This window comes from Macadamia integrifolia, chromosome 2 (genome assembly GCF_013358625.1).
Source record: "Macadamia integrifolia cultivar HAES 741 chromosome 2, SCU_Mint_v3, whole genome shotgun sequence".
Classification (NCBI taxonomy): Eukaryota; Viridiplantae; Streptophyta; class Magnoliopsida; order Proteales; family Proteaceae; genus Macadamia; species Macadamia integrifolia.
The window spans coordinates 20,512,558-20,530,437 of record NC_056558.1 but is presented as its reverse complement, the minus strand read 5'-3'; the positions used below and the strand labels follow the sequence as shown (position 1 = coordinate 20,530,437).

Sequence of the window (17,880 nt, the reverse complement as noted above, 5' to 3'; positions counted from 1 at the left end):
CTTAGAGAGTCACTCAAGGACTCCATGATTCTGATTTCCTTGGACAGCTTCATATGGGCCCCACTTGAGCATTCAACGCAAGAGGGAATTGCTAGTCTTATGTTTTTTTTTTTTTTTAGGAAAGTAAATTTGTTATTTTTCTTTTAATTACTAGAGTAGGACTCTTGTTTCCTAAAATCATTGGATTAGATTAGGACTCTTTATTTATTCCCTAAACTATTAGATTCTGATTTGGATTTTTTTTTCTCTTTTTTTATTGCTTTTTACTATATTCTGAATTGTAAGGCCTACAGCCAACTTTAGTGAATGAAAAACAAAAAGCAGTTTATGCGCAAGTTCTCCCCCCCCCACCCCCATCGTGAGTCTTTTCTCTCCCCTCATTGAGGATGGCATCTCCTCTACTTTTCTCTCGGCAATAAGGTAAGCTCTCTCTCTCTCTCTCTTCCTCTACTTTGATACTTCTTCCTTTTTTTCCCCCCAATCCTTGAATTTTCCCTGTTGTTATTACAGCAACATAAGCCATTTTTTCCTTCTTTTTTTTTTTTTTTTTTTTTTTTTTTTTACCCACGACCTCAATCGCATGCCTCCCAAACCCTGCTGAATCCCTTTGTTTTGCTATTACTTATCCCTTTGCTGAACCTCTGCATAAGAATATTACTGGTTTTTTACTTATTGACTGCAAGTTAAGGACTGGGTTAGTAACTGCTACTGCTGGGATCTTGAAAAGCATGCACCCCACTGGCAATTTACTACTACATGTTCCCATCCCCATATTGCCTAATTGAAATCTGTTGGGTTGATGCTAATGCTTAGGATTTTTATTGCTTATGGCTACTGTAATTTGCTGATTCTAAATCTGCACATAACTCATGCATGTTGCTGTTTTCCCTTATTTCCAGCCCATACCTGAGTTCAACCTACATTAGTGTTGCCAAACTAATCAACCTGTATAGAGACTCTAATTCCTAGGGTCTCCCTACATCACATAGTGAGTTATGCCATCTGGACTGAGCAAAGGTCAGTCTACCAAACTCGCAACTAGTCTGAACCATGTGGTTGGACCATGCACGGGATTGGGGCTTTTGTTAATGATGTTTTTTGGGCTATGTTCCCTAACTCTTTCCATCGTACAAAGAGAGAAGAAAGGAGAGGGCAGCCTCAAGAAGAGAAGAAAGAGAAGTTCTATGTTATTCAATAACCATTTGTATCTGCGTCTCTCAGTGAAGGTCTAATTCGTTTGCTGCACAATGTTGAATCATTGAGAGAAACAAGTCTACAACGTTCTTCTCAGATGTGATTACTTCAAGGGAGGTAACACAATATTTGGCAAACCCTAGTTTAATGTCATTCTAAGATTGTTTGTTGTTGAATTCCTAGTTCACTGGGTTGGTTATTTTGTTATAATTGTAATCACTATCAAGTGAGTGCTTGGTAGTCTATTTTAGGGTTTCTTGTGGGTACAAGAACCATTGTAACAAGAGTCGGTGCTCCTGGTTCGTTGTAGCAACTAAAACATTAGCAGCGTATGAAGCAAAATACGAAGCCCCATTTTGGGCATTGCTCCGTGGATATTGGCACTCTTGCCAAAATATGTAAAAAGCCAGCTTATTTCATTGGATATTGGGAGTCTGTTTATTGCGGACTGGGTGTGCACATATGGTAGACCTTGCAACATTTAAGGTGGGGTGTTGCAAACGATTGTGTGTGATTGAACAAAACGATCAACGCCAATGTTTTGTGCTGTTGATTTTGGGGAATGAATGACTTGTGTCAATATTTGACACAAGCCCTCCTTTATTTATAATAGTAAAGATATGAGTACAAGTACAATTTTGCCCCCATGGATTATTCTACCCTTATACCCATATTACAACACTCTCCCCCTCAAGTTGGTGCATGGATATCACACATGCCCAGCTTACACTAAATAAGATGAAAAACCTTACTTCTATGACCCTTTGTAAGGACATCTACTAAGTAATCTTCAAGCCTTACAAAAGGAATGTATATAAGACCCTGCTCCAACTTCTCCTTGACTTGTCAAACTCCACATACTTCGTGTGATCATGCTGAACCAGGTTATGTGCGATGCTTATAGCTGATTTGTAATCACAATACAACATCATAGGCAATTAAATAGGCACACCCAAATCCTGAAGTAGCCCCTGGAGCCAAAGTTACTCACAAATACCACGTGTCATGGCTTTAAACTCAGCCTCTACGCTAGATCTAGCCACCACCACATGCTTCTTGTTGCACCATGTGAGAAGATTGCGCCAAAAAAAAAGTGAAATAGCCTAACGTGGACCACCAATTATTTGGGGTACCAGCCTAGTCTACATCAATATATGCCTCTACATGCATATGATCACAAGGTGAGAACAAAATGCCCTTCCCTGAAGCTGACTTCAAGTAGCGATGTACTGACTCACCAAGGAAGTACCTTAACTTACCCAGATCTTTAATCTCAAACTCCTTACATAGATAAGTCTTCAAGTTAGCTATTTCATCCACATCACTCCCAATGACAACAATGTTATCAACATATACAATAAGAATAGTAACATGATCACTAACTCTTTTGATAAATAGAATGTGATCAGCATTACTATGTTTATATCCCATTGAAACCATAACTCTGTAAAAGAGACCAAACCATACTCTGGGAGATTGCTTCAGCCCATATAATGTCTACTTCAGTTTACATAACTTCCCTTGGGTCTCCTTAACTTGGATGTCCATGTGCACTCCTTCCTTAAGATCACCATGAGGGAAGGCATTCTTGACATCGAGTTGTTGTAGGTCCCATCCTGAGTTAATTGCATAAGAGATGATGACTCGAACGGTATTCATCTTGGCAACCAGGGCAAACGTTTCCTGGTAACAATTCCATAGGTCTAAGTAAAACCTCTAGCCACCAATTTAGCTTTGCATCCATCCACAGTTCCATCCGCCTTTGCTTGACTATAAACACCCATTGCATCCCACTGCCTTCTTGTGTGGTGGAAGAGCTAACTAGTCCCACATGTCATTCCTCCCAAGTGCCCTCATTTCTTCGTCCATTGCATCTTTCCACTATGGTTCTACAAAAGCCTCCTGCCAGTTTTAGGAATTAAAACAGAGGACAAAGAAAAAAAAAAAAGCACAATAGGAAGGAGCACTTGGCGACGCCTAGGTGTCCAGGCGGTTTGCCTGAGGCCTAGGCGACAGTCGCCTTATTGCACTGCATGCCGCCTTGTGTTTTGACACTTATTTATGCCAAATATCATTTAAGTAAATGTTTTTTATATTTGTTATTTCATTTTTATATTTGTTATTTCATTTATTTCATTTACTTAAGTAAATGTTTTTTATATTTGTTATTTCATTTTTATATTTGTTATTTCATTTACTTAAGATATTATTCATAAATAAGCAAATACCCCATATTTGAATCCAATAAAAATAGTTTAAAAATCAAATTCCAAAAGGATAAAAAGTCAACCCCCCAGTCCAATAAGAAAAACTGGATTTTGGTTATAGGGGTGATTTTCAACTTTTAAATGCTGGAGTTTTCTCAATTATGAAAATTTTATAAATTCTATCATATTAAAACATTACTAAAAACCAAAATTCCGGTAAAATAATTTTTTGTTTTGATATCCATAAAATTATTTTCATTCAGGCGATTTTAACAACACTCGCGCACTTAAAAATAAGTTTGACCGGAGCATAACTTTGTCATTACAACTCAGATTTAAGTAATCTTAGACTTGTTGGAAAGCTGATTTTATATTATAACTGATACAAAAAGTCTCATGTAAAAATAATATCATTTGACCAGTCAAACTTATTATAGAACCAGAGCATTTCTCGAAATTTTGATTTTTATAACTTAATATGACTTAATGTTAATTTTTTATGATTTAATATGGCTAAATGTTGATTTTTAATGACTTGATGTTGGTTAATCTTGATTTTTTATGATACAAGGTATATATATAGCTTACTAAATAATGTTAGAAAATAGGAAAAATAAAAAATAACAATTGATCGCCTTGTTCGCCTCAAGGCGTGTGCCTTCTCGCCTAAGCGCTTAGACAACCCTCCACCGCCTTGGTTCGCCTTGTCGCCATAACAACTATGGGAAGGAGATATGGAGTTATAAGACACAAAGGTTAACAAAATATAAACAAGGTGACCTCCTGGGAAATCCTCGTGTTACACCCCTTTTTAAAGATTTTATCCATAACTTCCCTCTTCCCTCCATGTCCATCTCTACTGTCAGAACCACCCATACTCCTCCCCTGACCCCTCGCTTCCCAACCTTCGACATCCTGCCCTCCCACTACGACCACCTCCCCTAGCCTCCCTCTCTCTCCTCCTCCTTCCACTTCCACTTCTAAACCTTGGAACATTGTCGCCTCTTCCTCCTCCCCCTCTCATGCCTCTACTGTCAGCCATAATCTGCACTTTGTGCCTCCCTCCGTCATTGATGACAAACTTGTGGGTCTCAGCCCCTCTAGACTGCTTGAGCCAAAAATCTCCCGCTGGAAGAATTGTGTGATAGGCCACTTTCTTGGTAGCCGCCCCCTTTTCGGTTGTCAAATCCTCCTTATCTAAGCAATGGAGGCTTAATGGAACTATGTCCATATTCCTGCTGGACAACGGTATCTTCGTCTTCAACTCCTCTGAGGAATCGGATAAGATCACTGTCTTAGAAGTATGCCCTTGGCAGGTGGAAAGGAAGCCCATCTTCCTCCGCCAATGGGACTAATGCTCCATCCTTACCAAAGTGGACCTCTAAAGAATTCCAATCAGGGTTGCTCTGCCAAATCTGCCTCTTCAATGGTGTGCCAAGGGCTTGAGCATTGTCAAATCCGTCATCGAGAAGCCTTTATACTCCGACCATAGAATGAAAAAGATGGACAGAATCGCCTATTCTCTTATTTGCATCAAGATTACTGCTAAAACCATCCCTCCTACCTTTATTACCATCCTTGATGAAGATGGCCACTCCTTCAACTGGGCTGTCTACTATGAAGGGCTCCCACCTCAATGTATGGTCTGCAATCTCTTTGGGCATCAAACTAGCCTCTGCACCTCCTCAACCCCTGCTATTGTTGCTACACATAAAGCCCATGCTCAGCCGATACTCACTCTAGATCTCCTTCCAAGGTAAGATTTCATTCCCTCCATGGGGGTGATAAAAGAAAAACCAAAAATCACAAATGTCGGAACCATAGCAGAATGGCGCTTCCAAAGCCCTCCGATTACGCCGGCACCAATGCTCGTGCTTCATCCATTAGTACTACGGTTTTCCTCCATAAAACCGTTGGTCACAACAGATTCGCCCTACTTTCGACTTCGTCAGGTTTAGAAGGTGAATCAAACTTGTCCCCCCAATCCTTAAGATCCTTGCCCCTTCGAGAAACTCATGTGCTTGACATTACCGGCTTGCCTACCTGCCACGATCCTTCCTCCCGTCTGCTTTCTGGCTAGAGCTATCCTCTACGCCTTGACACTCCTCGCCATGTATCTGTCTCATCATCTGATGTTCTAACCTCTCACCTTCCCTCTTCTGCGCAATCCTCCCCGATCCTCCATCTCTCTTCCCCTCCTTTTAAGGGGCCCATCATCTCCTCCGTTGCCACCTCTCTAGCCCTCCACCTGAACTCCATCTCCTGATGTAGATTAATCACCAAAATATGTTTGTTTTATTAGGAATAAGCCTATGGTTAGGTTCCATCCATGTTGGGCCTTTGATCACAAGTGTTTTGAGTGTAATAGGCCGCTTTTATGGACCTAAACTAGGGCTTTAAGGTTGAATACGGGAATAACTAGTTTTTTTCCTTTTCATTAGTTTACTTTTTAGTTGGGTTCAATTTATGTTGTTAGTCTTTGTTATTTCTTAGGAGTTAAGTTATTATTTGAGTCAGATAGTTAGTTTCCTTTTTCAGCTAGTTTCTAATTCCAGTTAGCTCCTAATTTCAGTTTTTAGCAAGTAATGTATTAGGAGACTAAATCAAGGTTTCCTTCTGAGAAACCTTCTATTTTGTAATTCCCTCCCCCATTAACATTATAAATAAAGAAGAGGAGGCTCCTAAGAGGGATTTTTTCGTGCAAGTGGGGCTATCAAGAATTTGTTATATTATTCTTCCTTTCACAAAAGTTGGTTGGGTGATAGATTGTCTTTGTGGTGGACGTAATGCATGTAGGACGCTTTGTCTTGACCGATCTATATGGTATGTGAGGTAGATAGCCGATACCTTATTATAATCTATCATTATTAGCCAGTGGCTGATTTGGAGTGGTGCGTCAAATTGACAGTCGGCACTTATTATAATTAGCCATAACCCGTCAATCTTTTGCATGGATCCTCGCACCCATCCTTGCTTGGAATCTCTATATGGCCGACCTCATTAAGTTGGGATAAGGTTTTGGATGCTGTTGTTGTTGTTGTAAGAGGAGGCTCCGAAAGCACCAACGATTTGAAGAAAACAATTGTTGTAGCTGCTACGGCCTTCTCTATAGAGATTTGTCTTGTGTTTGATCAAGGCTGATGGAACTGGTGTTTGATCCAGTTGACTCTCTGTGGTGTGAAGCCCGAGAGGTCCTCTTCATCGGCTTATCTTCTTCTTCTCTCAACAACATTAAGTGCTACTGATCTGCTCAAGTTCTTACAAGTATTAAATTCACCTCTTAGTTCTGCCCAGAAAATTGCATATTCTGTAAGCAATTTTCAGAACCTTCCTAGACCTAACAAACCATCAATCTTGGCTGAATTTTGGATCGAAGTTAGGCCCTACCTAGGAGGGAACTTGATGCAAAGCGGAGCCTTTTCTGTCTAAGGATATTAGAAATCCCTCTAGTTTTGTCTTCTAGTGACCTATTCTCCCCAGATTTGAAATTGATAGACCTACCTTGATTTCTATTGGTTTCTTTGGGTGTTGGACCATATTATCAATTTGGGTTAGCCTCTTATAGTCCCTGTTAAGGCCCCATCATCTATTTTTAGTTCTGTTCAGAGATTCTTAAATTTTTGTAATCAATTGGCTGTTACAAACTTGGTTTTCCTTTTTAATCCTGAGTTGTTTTGTGTTGTTAGTCCCTGTTAAGGCCCCATCATCTAGTGTTAGTCATGTTCACAGATTCTTAAAGTTCTGTAATCAGTTGGTTGTTACAGACTTGGTTTTCCTTTTTAATCCTAAGTTGCTTTGTGTTGTTGTTCTACTTTGGATATTGGTTTTTCTTTGAGAGTATCATGTAACATTGGGATTAGATTGCTTTGTCAATCCTAGTTCTGCATTAAGTGGCATTAGAGCATGGCAGAGAACAACCCTGCTGTTGATATAATGGCCTCCATTGGACATATTACAGAAGTACAGCAGGGCAGAAGCATGGTTTAAAGTATCTCCGATACCGATATGATACCCTCCGATACGTATCTTAAATTTAGCCCGGCGATACGATACATTGAATTTTTAAAATCCTTTTGTATCGATATATATCCTACGATACATACCGATATGCATCAATACACCATGGATACACATCGATACGATACGATACGATATGCACCGATACGACTTTATGGAAAATATAAAATCAAGGTGAAATGTACATGTCGGTGAGTATCGGTATGTATCGATCGGTACAAATCGGTGAGTATCGGTACGTATCGGTGAATATCGGTATGTACCGATACAGTGCGCTACGGTCATATAATGGCCAATATGGGTAATTTTTCAGAAAAATACGATTTTTTGAGGGGTTTTTGTTCCAAAGTTGCTACATGCCATATTTCTCTCTAACTAAAGTGGAAATCAAGGTTGGGAACAAAGATTTTACATTTATGGGACAACTACAAACCTTAAATTCTTAGTGCAATACCCTCAATTTAGTGTTTATGCATAATACATGTTATCAATAGCTTTTTTTAACAAATTCTTTATGCAAAAGTGTTTAAAAAATGTTTCTTATCTATTTATGCGTGTATCTTTAGCGTATCTTCACGTATCTCCGATACGATACGATACCTTTCGATACGTATCTTAATTTTGGCCGACCGATACCGATACTTTAATCCTTGGGCAGAAGGCTTTTGACGAAAGGTTGTTGGCCGTGGAAATTCAACAGCTTACTCATAGTACTCATGTGCCATCTGAGCATGATGCTCCGATGCATTCTGCTGCACAAGTTGCTTACAGGAGACCTCACCCTAATCTGAGAGGGCCATAAAGGATCCCTGTAGTACCACCAACTTTTGAAGACCATAAGAGGAGTTATTTTGACAATGATCATAACGTAGGAATGGAATTGACAACCAAACCAGACCCAAGACTGCAGGATCTTATAAACCTAAAGGACAACCAAAATTCACCCAAAAGGAGACAGCAGCAATAATCCAGAATTTAACCAGTAAACAGAATTTGAAAACCAAAAGTAACAAACACAGAATTCTGGAATATCGAAAAGCAGAAATTATATCAGTAAGCAGAATCAATTAACAACAGAATTAGGACAGAAAATAGGTCACAATCAGTCACTCCAGATCACAGAAATAGTATCGATCTGTCAGGACAGTAACAATATGAATAAACCAAACCAGTAGTAGTTTTAGAATTAAATCAGAAACTGTTTGATGTACTAACAGTCTTCAATAATTAGAACACATATTCGGCAGTCCAGAAAACACTATTCAGATCAGCAGAACCAGAATCCAGAAAATAGAAACTTCAGTCCACTAAAAGACAAAACTAGGGAGATTTTAAATAACTCAACAACCATAGGTCAGAAAGGCCTCAAAGTAGGGTCGACACTTAGTAAGGAATAGGTGAATCATCGACCAGAAATCTAGAGTGATCCGATAACCAGAGCTGATACTTCCAGTGAGGGGCGGATGCTCTGTTTTATCAGAAATTTCTGGGTAAGTTCAGAATTCACTTACCTGGTTTGCAGCCTTAAGAAACCTTGAAAAATATATAAGAACTTAAGAGAATAATACTTGAAGTAAACCTCCTGGACTTCACGCCGCAAGGAGTCACTTGGATCGCACACCAAGTCCTTCTTCCTCGATCAAACACAAGGAAACAGCCATGGATACCTAGCGGCAGCAACAAGAGAGTTATTTTGTTAATTGTCAAATCGTGGCTCATAAAAGAGCCTTCATCTTTATTTATAACGATGGAGAGGGTTTACAAATAATAGCAACTCAGAGTTACTAAATCTGAGTTACTAAAACTGATTACAAGAAGTTACTAAAACTAGAAATTGGAATCTAATGAAAATATAAACTAGTCTTAAACATAAATTAGAAACTAACAATGACTTGAAATTAGAAACTTAGGACTTCAAAATAGAAACTAAATAAGAAACTATTAAGCTATTTAATAATCCCCATCAGCAGCCCAAATCGTGGGCCGACTTGGACCAGATCTGGGTCGACCTTGGTCTTGGTTCTCCTTATGTAAACCCTTGTCGGTACTGCATCAAATCGCCCCACATACCATAGACATTCGGGAGAGTCACAAAAAGTCAAGCTTGATCTCAAGGAGTATTGATGATAAGCATGACCCCAAGTGTTTTATGACTAGTTAGCAGCATTGGATGATTATTTTGATTAGTATAACCTATCGGATGAACAGAAGATCAAATTAGCTCGTGTTAAGCTAATTGAGGCTGCTCGTGATTGGTGGAGAACCATGAGCGAGAACTTGTACATGGTAGAGAACCTATTACATGGGAAGAGATGAAACAAGAATTGTCTGACAAATACTAGCCATGTAATTTTAAAGCCTGCATACAGGATCAATTGAACTCTCTTCGTCAGGGAAATATGACCGTTGCGGAGTACATGAACAAATTTGATGCACTCTATTCTCGTATTGGCATTAGGGAGAATGAAAGGCAATTACTTTCTCGGTTTCGACTGGGATTGCGGACTGAAATTAATAGGAATATTGGTGTTGTTGATGTGTATACAGTGAGAGATTGCTTTGACAAGGCTCTTCGTGCAGAGGAATTAACAGAACCGGAAGGTAGAAGGTTTGGTTTTCAAGCTGGAGAGTATGAGAAAAATTTTCCAACACCTAACTCTATTACTACAGCTCTTACACACGCCACATTTCCTCCACGTTATGATAAAGGGGAGACACCTCTGACCAGTAGCAATAAAGTGCAATGTTATCACTGCCAAGAGGTTGGGCACTATGTGAAGACATGTCCACATCATCAAAGAACAAATACTATTGCTGAAATTAAAAAGGCAAATAATAAGGTAGACCTTGATCTATATCCGTATCCACTTGGGGATGGGGACTTTAATATCGTTGATGAGGCCAATGCAGATGATGATGGGTCTTGTGGTGTTCATGTGATAAGTAATCTCTTGGTTACTGAAAACATGGATGATGAAGACTCCACTACAGAGAAAAAGTAGACAATATTGAAGCTATAGATTGGACGATGTTGTAGTGGTTGAGATCACTCCATAACAAGTCTGTGAGATTCATGATGAAAAGGAAGAGTTTGTTCCTCTAATCCTTAATGAGAAGGTTACCAGGCTACTAGCATTAATGACTTTGACGACTCTATGCATACGATATTCATAGTTGATATCAATTCAGAGATCAAACATACAGAGTTCGTTATGTCATCATGGTTCTTCGAAGAGAAAGCTCCACGTCTTGAAGACTACATTTCACAAGTCTACAAGGAACCAGAATTCAGTTTGGGAACTGTTACATCTGCGACTCACATGTTGTTTCTCCCTCGTCACTGCAAAATCTAAGGACGAATTTTTTACAAGCTGCAGAGAGTCCATGCATATTTATCACCAAAATAGGCTTGTTTTAGTAGGAATATGCCTAAGGTTTGGTTCCATACATGTTGGGCCTTTGATCCCATGTGTTTTGAGTGTAATAGGCCACTTTTATGGGCCTAACTAGAGGGCTTTAAGGTTGAATACAGGATTAACTAGTTTGTTTCTTTTTTCATTAGTTTCCTTTCTAGTTGAGTTCAATTTAAATTGGTAGTCTTTGTTATTTCTCAGGAGTTAAGTTATTAGTTGAGTCAAATAGTTAATTTCTTTTTTCAACTAGTTTCTAATTTTAGTTAGTTCCTAATTTTAGTTTTTGGTAAGTATTGTATTAGGAGACTAAATTAAGGTTTCCTCTTGAGGAACCTTCTATTTTGTAATTCTCTCCCCCATTAACTTTATAAATAAAGAAGAGGCTCCTCAAGCTCCAACAATTTGAAGAAAACAATTGTTGTAGCTGTTGCTGCCTTCTCCATGGATATTTGTCTTGTGTTTGATCAAGGCTAATGGAACTGGTGTTTGATCCAGTTGACTCTCTGCTTTGTGAAGCCCAAGAGGTGCTCTTCCTTAGCTTATCTTCTTCTTCTCTCAACAACACAAAGTGCTACTGATCTGCTCAAGTTCTTACAGGTATTAAATTCAGTTTTCCTCTCAGATCTGACCAGAAAAATGCAGATTTTGTGAGCAATTTTTAGAACCTACCCAAACTAACCAGCCATCAGTCTTGGCTGAATTTTCGATCGAAGTTAGGACCTACCTAGGAGGGAACTCGACCCAAAGGGGAGCCTTTTCTGTCCAGGGGTTCAAGTGATATTAGAAATCTCCCTAATTTTGTCTTCTAGTAACTATTCTGCCCAGATTTGGAATTGATAGACGTGCCTTGATTCAATTGGTTTCTTTGGGTGTTGGACCATATTATCAACTGTGTTAGGCCTCTTACAGTCCCTGTTAAAGCCCCATCATCTATTGTTAGCTCTGTCCACAGATTCTTAAGAGTTCTATAATCGGTTGGCTATTATAGACTTAGTTTTCCTTTTTAATCCTGAGTTGCTTTGTGTTGTTCTTTTAATTTGGGTATTGGTTGTTCTTTGAGGGTATCCTGTAACATTGGGATTAGCTTGCTTTGTCAATCCTAGTTCTTCATTATCTCCTCTCAAACCAACCCTTTGCTTGATCAACCCATTCAAACCACCCTCCCTCCTCCCGGTCCAACCTAAACCCTCCAAACCACTCTTATGTCCATCTCCACCCAACCTGCCCCATCCTCCATCCTTCCACTAAAAGCCGAAACACCACACCATCTTAACCCGCTCCATCATCGCCCATAAGTCCATAACCCATCTCCTCTAAACCCGACCAGCATCCTTGCGAACTTGTCTCCCTCACCCACCTATTCTCTAGGATCCATCTCCCTGGCTCACCTAGTCTTGGCCCCCTGGCCTCCAGCACTCCGCCAACTGCTGCCTTGCATCTCTCCATTGAGCCTGGGGCTACATGGACGTTGGCCTCTTGCCCCTGCCGTCTATTAGCCCGCTCACCCCTATTGACTTCATGGCTCCAGTTGCCACCAATCTCTGGTCCACACAGACCCATCCTGAACAAAACGCCATCGCTTTCTCTATATCGGTCTGGTCCTCACAAGCATGGTTTAAGAACTCGGCAAGATCTTGTTATTATCTCGCTATTTGAAATAAACAACTCACTTGCTCAAAAATTACATTAAAATTTGATCTCTACCAAACTGAGTCAGACACTTGTCTCTAAGGAATTATCGACTACATAACTAAAAACAATTATACGAGAGAAAAGCAACATGTTGTTTATTATCCTCCTAATTCATTTATAAAAGTGACATTTCCTCGCCCATCCCAAGCAGTAAGGTGATTCAACATAGCTATTTATAGAACTGAAAGGCACTCAGAATCAGAATGGTATCTGCGACCATGGTGGAAGTGTATTTGCCCAGAAAGCCACATGAGCTTCTTTATTGATAGTGATAAACCCCAGGACAGATTCTATGAAAGCAGAAACCCTTTCCTCGTCTATGGAATAAACAAAGGAGTTTAACCTTCATGTTTCCAATATCATAAAAGAAGCCTCATGTTTAGCACTATCCAATAGTGATCTGCTACTGTAACCTAGAGAGGCTGATGTTGCAAATGAGTAAGTTCAAGCTAATGTCTAGAGAGACAATACACTAAGTACATCCATTCCATAAAAAGTCCTAAGTTGGTTTGGAGCTCATATTTTATGTTTCCATCTTCCCTCACTCAAATATTAATTGATCAAATATTTAATATTTTCTTGATCTAGTAAGTTCCTAGTACTTTATTGCACCAGATTACAGATTAGCTGCATTAAAATATGAATATGGAAATGAAAAAATTAGAAACACACTGGGCTTCATCAGTGTTAAATTTTATTTTTGGTGGACTAAGTAACAAGCACCTTCAAAAAGTATTTACCCCACTAAGTGATCCACTACACAGATAGATAGCATAAGCAACAGCCCCAAAAAGCAGTTTGTGAAAGAATAAAAGGAACCGAAAACATGGAATGCAAGCTTCTGAAGAAGAAAATACACTAGGAATGATGTACTAGTCAACAGGAACATCTAATTGAATAACCTCACTAGAAACCATAACACAATAAAATTGATGAACAAAATTTATCATCTGAAAGTTCCAAGGCTTGGAAACAGCCTCTCTTGCGAAGCAGGGGGTAAGGCTGCATACATTTGCCCCTCGTGCACTGGGTTGCTCATTTTTTAGAAAATTCCAAGGCCCACAATGGTAGCAGATCAACTGAAGAAAAACTTAGAATCATTCAACAAGTGGATCTCGAAAGCCAAAATAAACTGAATTTTGGTTTCTGCTCCAAATACAAAAGACCAAAGAGATGTGACATGAAAACCAGAAAGAATAACACAAACTGTATGCGTTTTCCTCGTACCACCTTAGCATGCAGAGAGATGGTAACCCAGAAGGGAATTAACATTCTTTGTCCCGAATTACACTTTCCACCAACACCACTAAACATAGAAATTTTGAATCTGACATGCATGTTAATGTTTGATAGGTTATTCCATTTTTTATTTTTTTTCAATGCACACTTTATACAGAATGCATTCAAGCTAATGTCCCTATATTCGGACCCACCAACCAAATATTCAAATTTCTACATAATACAAACTATATAAGGCTATGTTGTTGTTGTTGTAAGCCCGAGGCTCGAACAAAACCAAATTCTAATTTCTTCACCAATATTCGATAACTCATAAGTGCCACAATTCTGTGCAGAAAAGTTCAATCGAGAGAAAGAGGGAGAGACCTCCAAGGATTGTAAACATAACACTCCCAACCATATGAATTGAAGACTGTAAGAAATATTGAAAATCACCAAGCAGATAAGAGACTGAAATTAGCCAAATGGGCGTACCTCCATCACTGAGAAAAGATGTCCTCAGGGGCCTCCTGTGTACTACCAGCCTATTGGAAGAGGCCTGCAAGGAAGAAGATGGTGACGATGCAAAGCTTAACCCCATAATGGGTGCTTTCATCGCCATTTACACGAAAAAGAAAAAAAAAAGAAACCCCCTCCACAGCAATTGATGAAAGTGAGATAAAATTAGAGAGAACCTGTAAACAGAATTGATTATCAGAAAGGTTTCCTCTCAAATGCAAATGGGTGTTCTGTTTTTGGCTGATTTTCTGCTTTTATTTCCTTCTGTTTAAGTAAGTGGTGAGCAACCGGCGACGATGATCTTTGGACCAGAAAGCAGGAGGAAACTGAGACGCTTCTGGTTTATATGTGATGACGAGGGCTCATGGTTTCATCCCTCCAGATTGGGCTTTCTCTCCTAATTAAGTTCGAAACCGGTCTGGATGTCGAACCAAAGATCTGCCCAGTTTCCGTAGTCCGGTTTAATGCAAGTCTACGCATTCATCCCTAAATTTAGTGGTTCTGGCCTATTAGCCTGGATGAAATTTTGCTACTACTCGGGCCCACACCCAAAGAAATGAAATCTTCAAAGGTATTTTGGAAAATACTTAAAAACTTAAGATTGTATTTGTGAAGTCAAAGGGGAGGTGAATTGTTTAATTTCTTTGGCTACAAACCAGGGTAACAGGAAAGTTCCTGCAAACCAAGTAGCCATAAAAAATTTTACTAGGGAAATTTACATATACATCCCCTAAGGTTTGATCTACATCCACCCACTCACATTTCAAAATTACAAATCAACCCAGCCCAGCTAACACCGTGAGAGGCTTTTGATGTTTGATCTATTAAGTGGAGTCATAAGTAGGTCAATGCCCACAATGGCTTTCTCTATTGTCTTAACCTTCCAACAAACAAAAGACTACTCACTGAGTCCTTATCAAAGGACGGATCATACAATCCGAGTGGTTTCACCTACAATCAAGATGGGAGCTGCCACTGACTCCCTAAGTTTCCAGAAAACCTATAGTGTAAGGAGAAGAAGAAATCTAATTGGAATAGGAAGAAGTTGTTGAAGAAACTTTGAATTCGACATTCTCTGCCTATGAAAAAAAGGATCCGAACCAAAACCCAAGAATGAGTCCACCACATCGAAGGATTTGCTTATGAAAATGGGTGTTGAAGTCGTTGCCATTCTATCAATATTCTTAGACTGCTGTTGAGGGGTATACATTCCTGAAGGAAGACAATTGAAAAGGCTCTCACTTCCATTGTTGCCTCTCCATTGAAAACCCAAATTAGCATTATCCTCTGCATCTATGTCCAACTAACGAGAATGTAAACTGGATTCCTCAAATCTATCGAGAATTATCGTCTTATCTGGCAAGGTAAAGAAGAAGAAACCTCCAATTAATAGCCCTCGAACCAAGCAATGCAAGTGAAATTGACTAGATAACTTGAATAAGAAATCTTCAAACAAAATCCAGAGTGGGTTTGACTAAAACTAGTTGTAATTCTTACAGGACTAAGCAATGAACAATTAATCTTTGCAGCTTTATGGAGGCAAGTAGGGGATTAAAGCAAAAGAAGTTTTTGTCATTTGAAACTTCGTCACTGCATAATTCCTTGGGGCCACAAGCCTGAGGTTCACTAGGGCCCAAAAGCTCTCGGTTCATATGTGGCGCGGGGTTCATGTACGAGCCCAGGGGGATTTAGTCGGCCTAAAGTCGGATACCCCTCCTGTCTACAAAAAAAAAAAAAGTTTTTGTCATTTGCAGTATTCCATACTCATAAGAATAAGCAAAGCAAAAGAAAAGAAATCCAAACCACAAGACCTGTAATCTTGTGATACACTGGTCAAACCTAACTTGTATTTCTATTGTCCAGTGAAAGAGTTGGAAGTGAGAAGAAACACCTCAGCTAGATGGTTGGCACTGGTGAAGTGTCTAGAAGAACAAGATGACCCCGCCTATTAGTGTTCATGATGCCAGCAACACTGGAAACTATTCAAAGATTAGTGGGCAAAAAGGTAAATAGTAAGTTGTTTTGTGGAGGTTCAGTATAGAAGGTGGACTAGCTGTACAGCAACCCACTGGCAGGTCCAACTAGCTGGCTAGTGGAGCTGGCTTGGGCAGAATTCGACCTTTGTCCTCTGTGGGGCCCACGGCCTTACAGCTTAGCCTCCTATGTTTACCCAATATGTAAGGGTCCCAATGCTGATTGTATACTAATTTCAGATCGAAAAATGGTGGGGTTCACCATGAGTTATGAAATTTTAAGATAAAAATCAGTTTTATAGTGTTCATCCAAGTAGACCTTAAGGTCCATTTGGTTGAAACTATATAAATTACTTCTTGCCACTATTCACACATTTGTGAACTGCGAAAATTGTTGGAACAACAAGGAGAAGAAGAAAGGGAGATAGTTGCAGACCTTCTTCACCTAAGAAGGCTACTGAACTTGCCTGCACCAAGGTAAGTGATTCTACCCCTTCCAATTATGTAATTTTGCAGAGAAGGGTAGTATCATGCTAGGGTTGAGTTGCATGTGAAGTTTGGTGGTAGCAAATGAGTTTATGAACTGAGAACCAGTTCTCTGCTGCCAAATTTCTGGCTCCAGAGTGGGTTATGGGACTCAGACTTGCCTTGACCCATCTCTTGGAACCTTAAAAATTAGGGGTTTTGAGTTGAATGCTTAGATTCATGTGATTGGAGCTTAGGATGATGATTGAAAGCAATAGATTTCAGAATTTGAGCATAGTATATATACTGTTCTTGTTTCTTCTTTGTTAATTGAGAAGAATTTATTCATTTTCTTCTCTGATTCCTATGTTACTCTTTAATTGAACTCAATTGAAGCTGAATTATAGTCAATACATGTTTCTTATAGTGTTTCAGCTTCATATGAGTGGAAATTAGATGGGAATACCCCGACCTAGTGATATGTGTATGTGGGTTGGCAAATTGGAGGTTAAATTGATGCCTTCCTCTCTCATAGAGTATGATCTCTTGCGATTTCCAAATAAGTTTTAATGCGTGAATTTATATTGGAGATGGGAAGTGAACAACATTCATCTCAGTGTACTTCCAGCTGCAATTAAGTGGGAGTTAAGAGGAAAGAGCTCAGCAACTTGACGTTGCTTAAAAATTTTAGAAATTTATGGAATTGAATGGGCTGAGTCATGGTTCACTAAATTAGCCATTAGGTGTAGTATAATTAACCCTAGATGCATAAGGAGACCATCCCCCTATTGTCTGGTGCAATGGCCCTCGGTCTTGTGCTCAATTCAAGTAGAAGGTGTTCAACAGGTAGAGTGGCAGAATACAAAAATTATATAGACATGAACTAGTGAGTGCCAGCGGCTGGCCGATGGCTATGCAACCAACCTACCAGTGGAGCCTCAGCAACATTATTTTGTCCTTGCTCTTACTGTTGGCACCCTGCCCTCTTGTGGGACATGTTATACATATCCTATATGAGTTTGGCTCTATGGGAGTGGGGTATCTTGTGAGCATTTCATGCTTTAGGAATAAATTAGGTTTTGGATTGTGGAAATGTGGTTGGAGTTCACAAATGAACTCATGTACAATGAGGGTTGAGTTTTATGTGTATTAATTCCAATTCCATACTATACATTATTTTAG

General features: G+C 39.4%; 1 protein-coding gene across 2 annotated transcripts in view; it reads right to left on the bottom strand.

Annotated features, from left to right (window-relative positions):
• LOC122067105 (probable membrane-associated 30 kDa protein, chloroplastic) overlaps positions 1 to 14,617 on the bottom strand; it is a 90,748-nt gene extending 76,131 nt beyond the window's left edge. Inside the window, exon 1 of one of the 2 annotated variants that reach the window (XM_042630951.1) lies at positions 14,237 to 14,617. In XM_042630951.1, the coding sequence (XP_042486885.1) occupies positions 14,237 to 14,363 (127 nt within the window). In that variant the 5' untranslated portion in view covers positions 14,364 to 14,617. The remainder of the gene's footprint in view (positions 1 to 14,236) is intronic. The other variant, XM_042630957.1, reaches the window with a different exon arrangement.
• Positions 14,618 to 17,880: the final 3,263 nt, after the last annotated feature.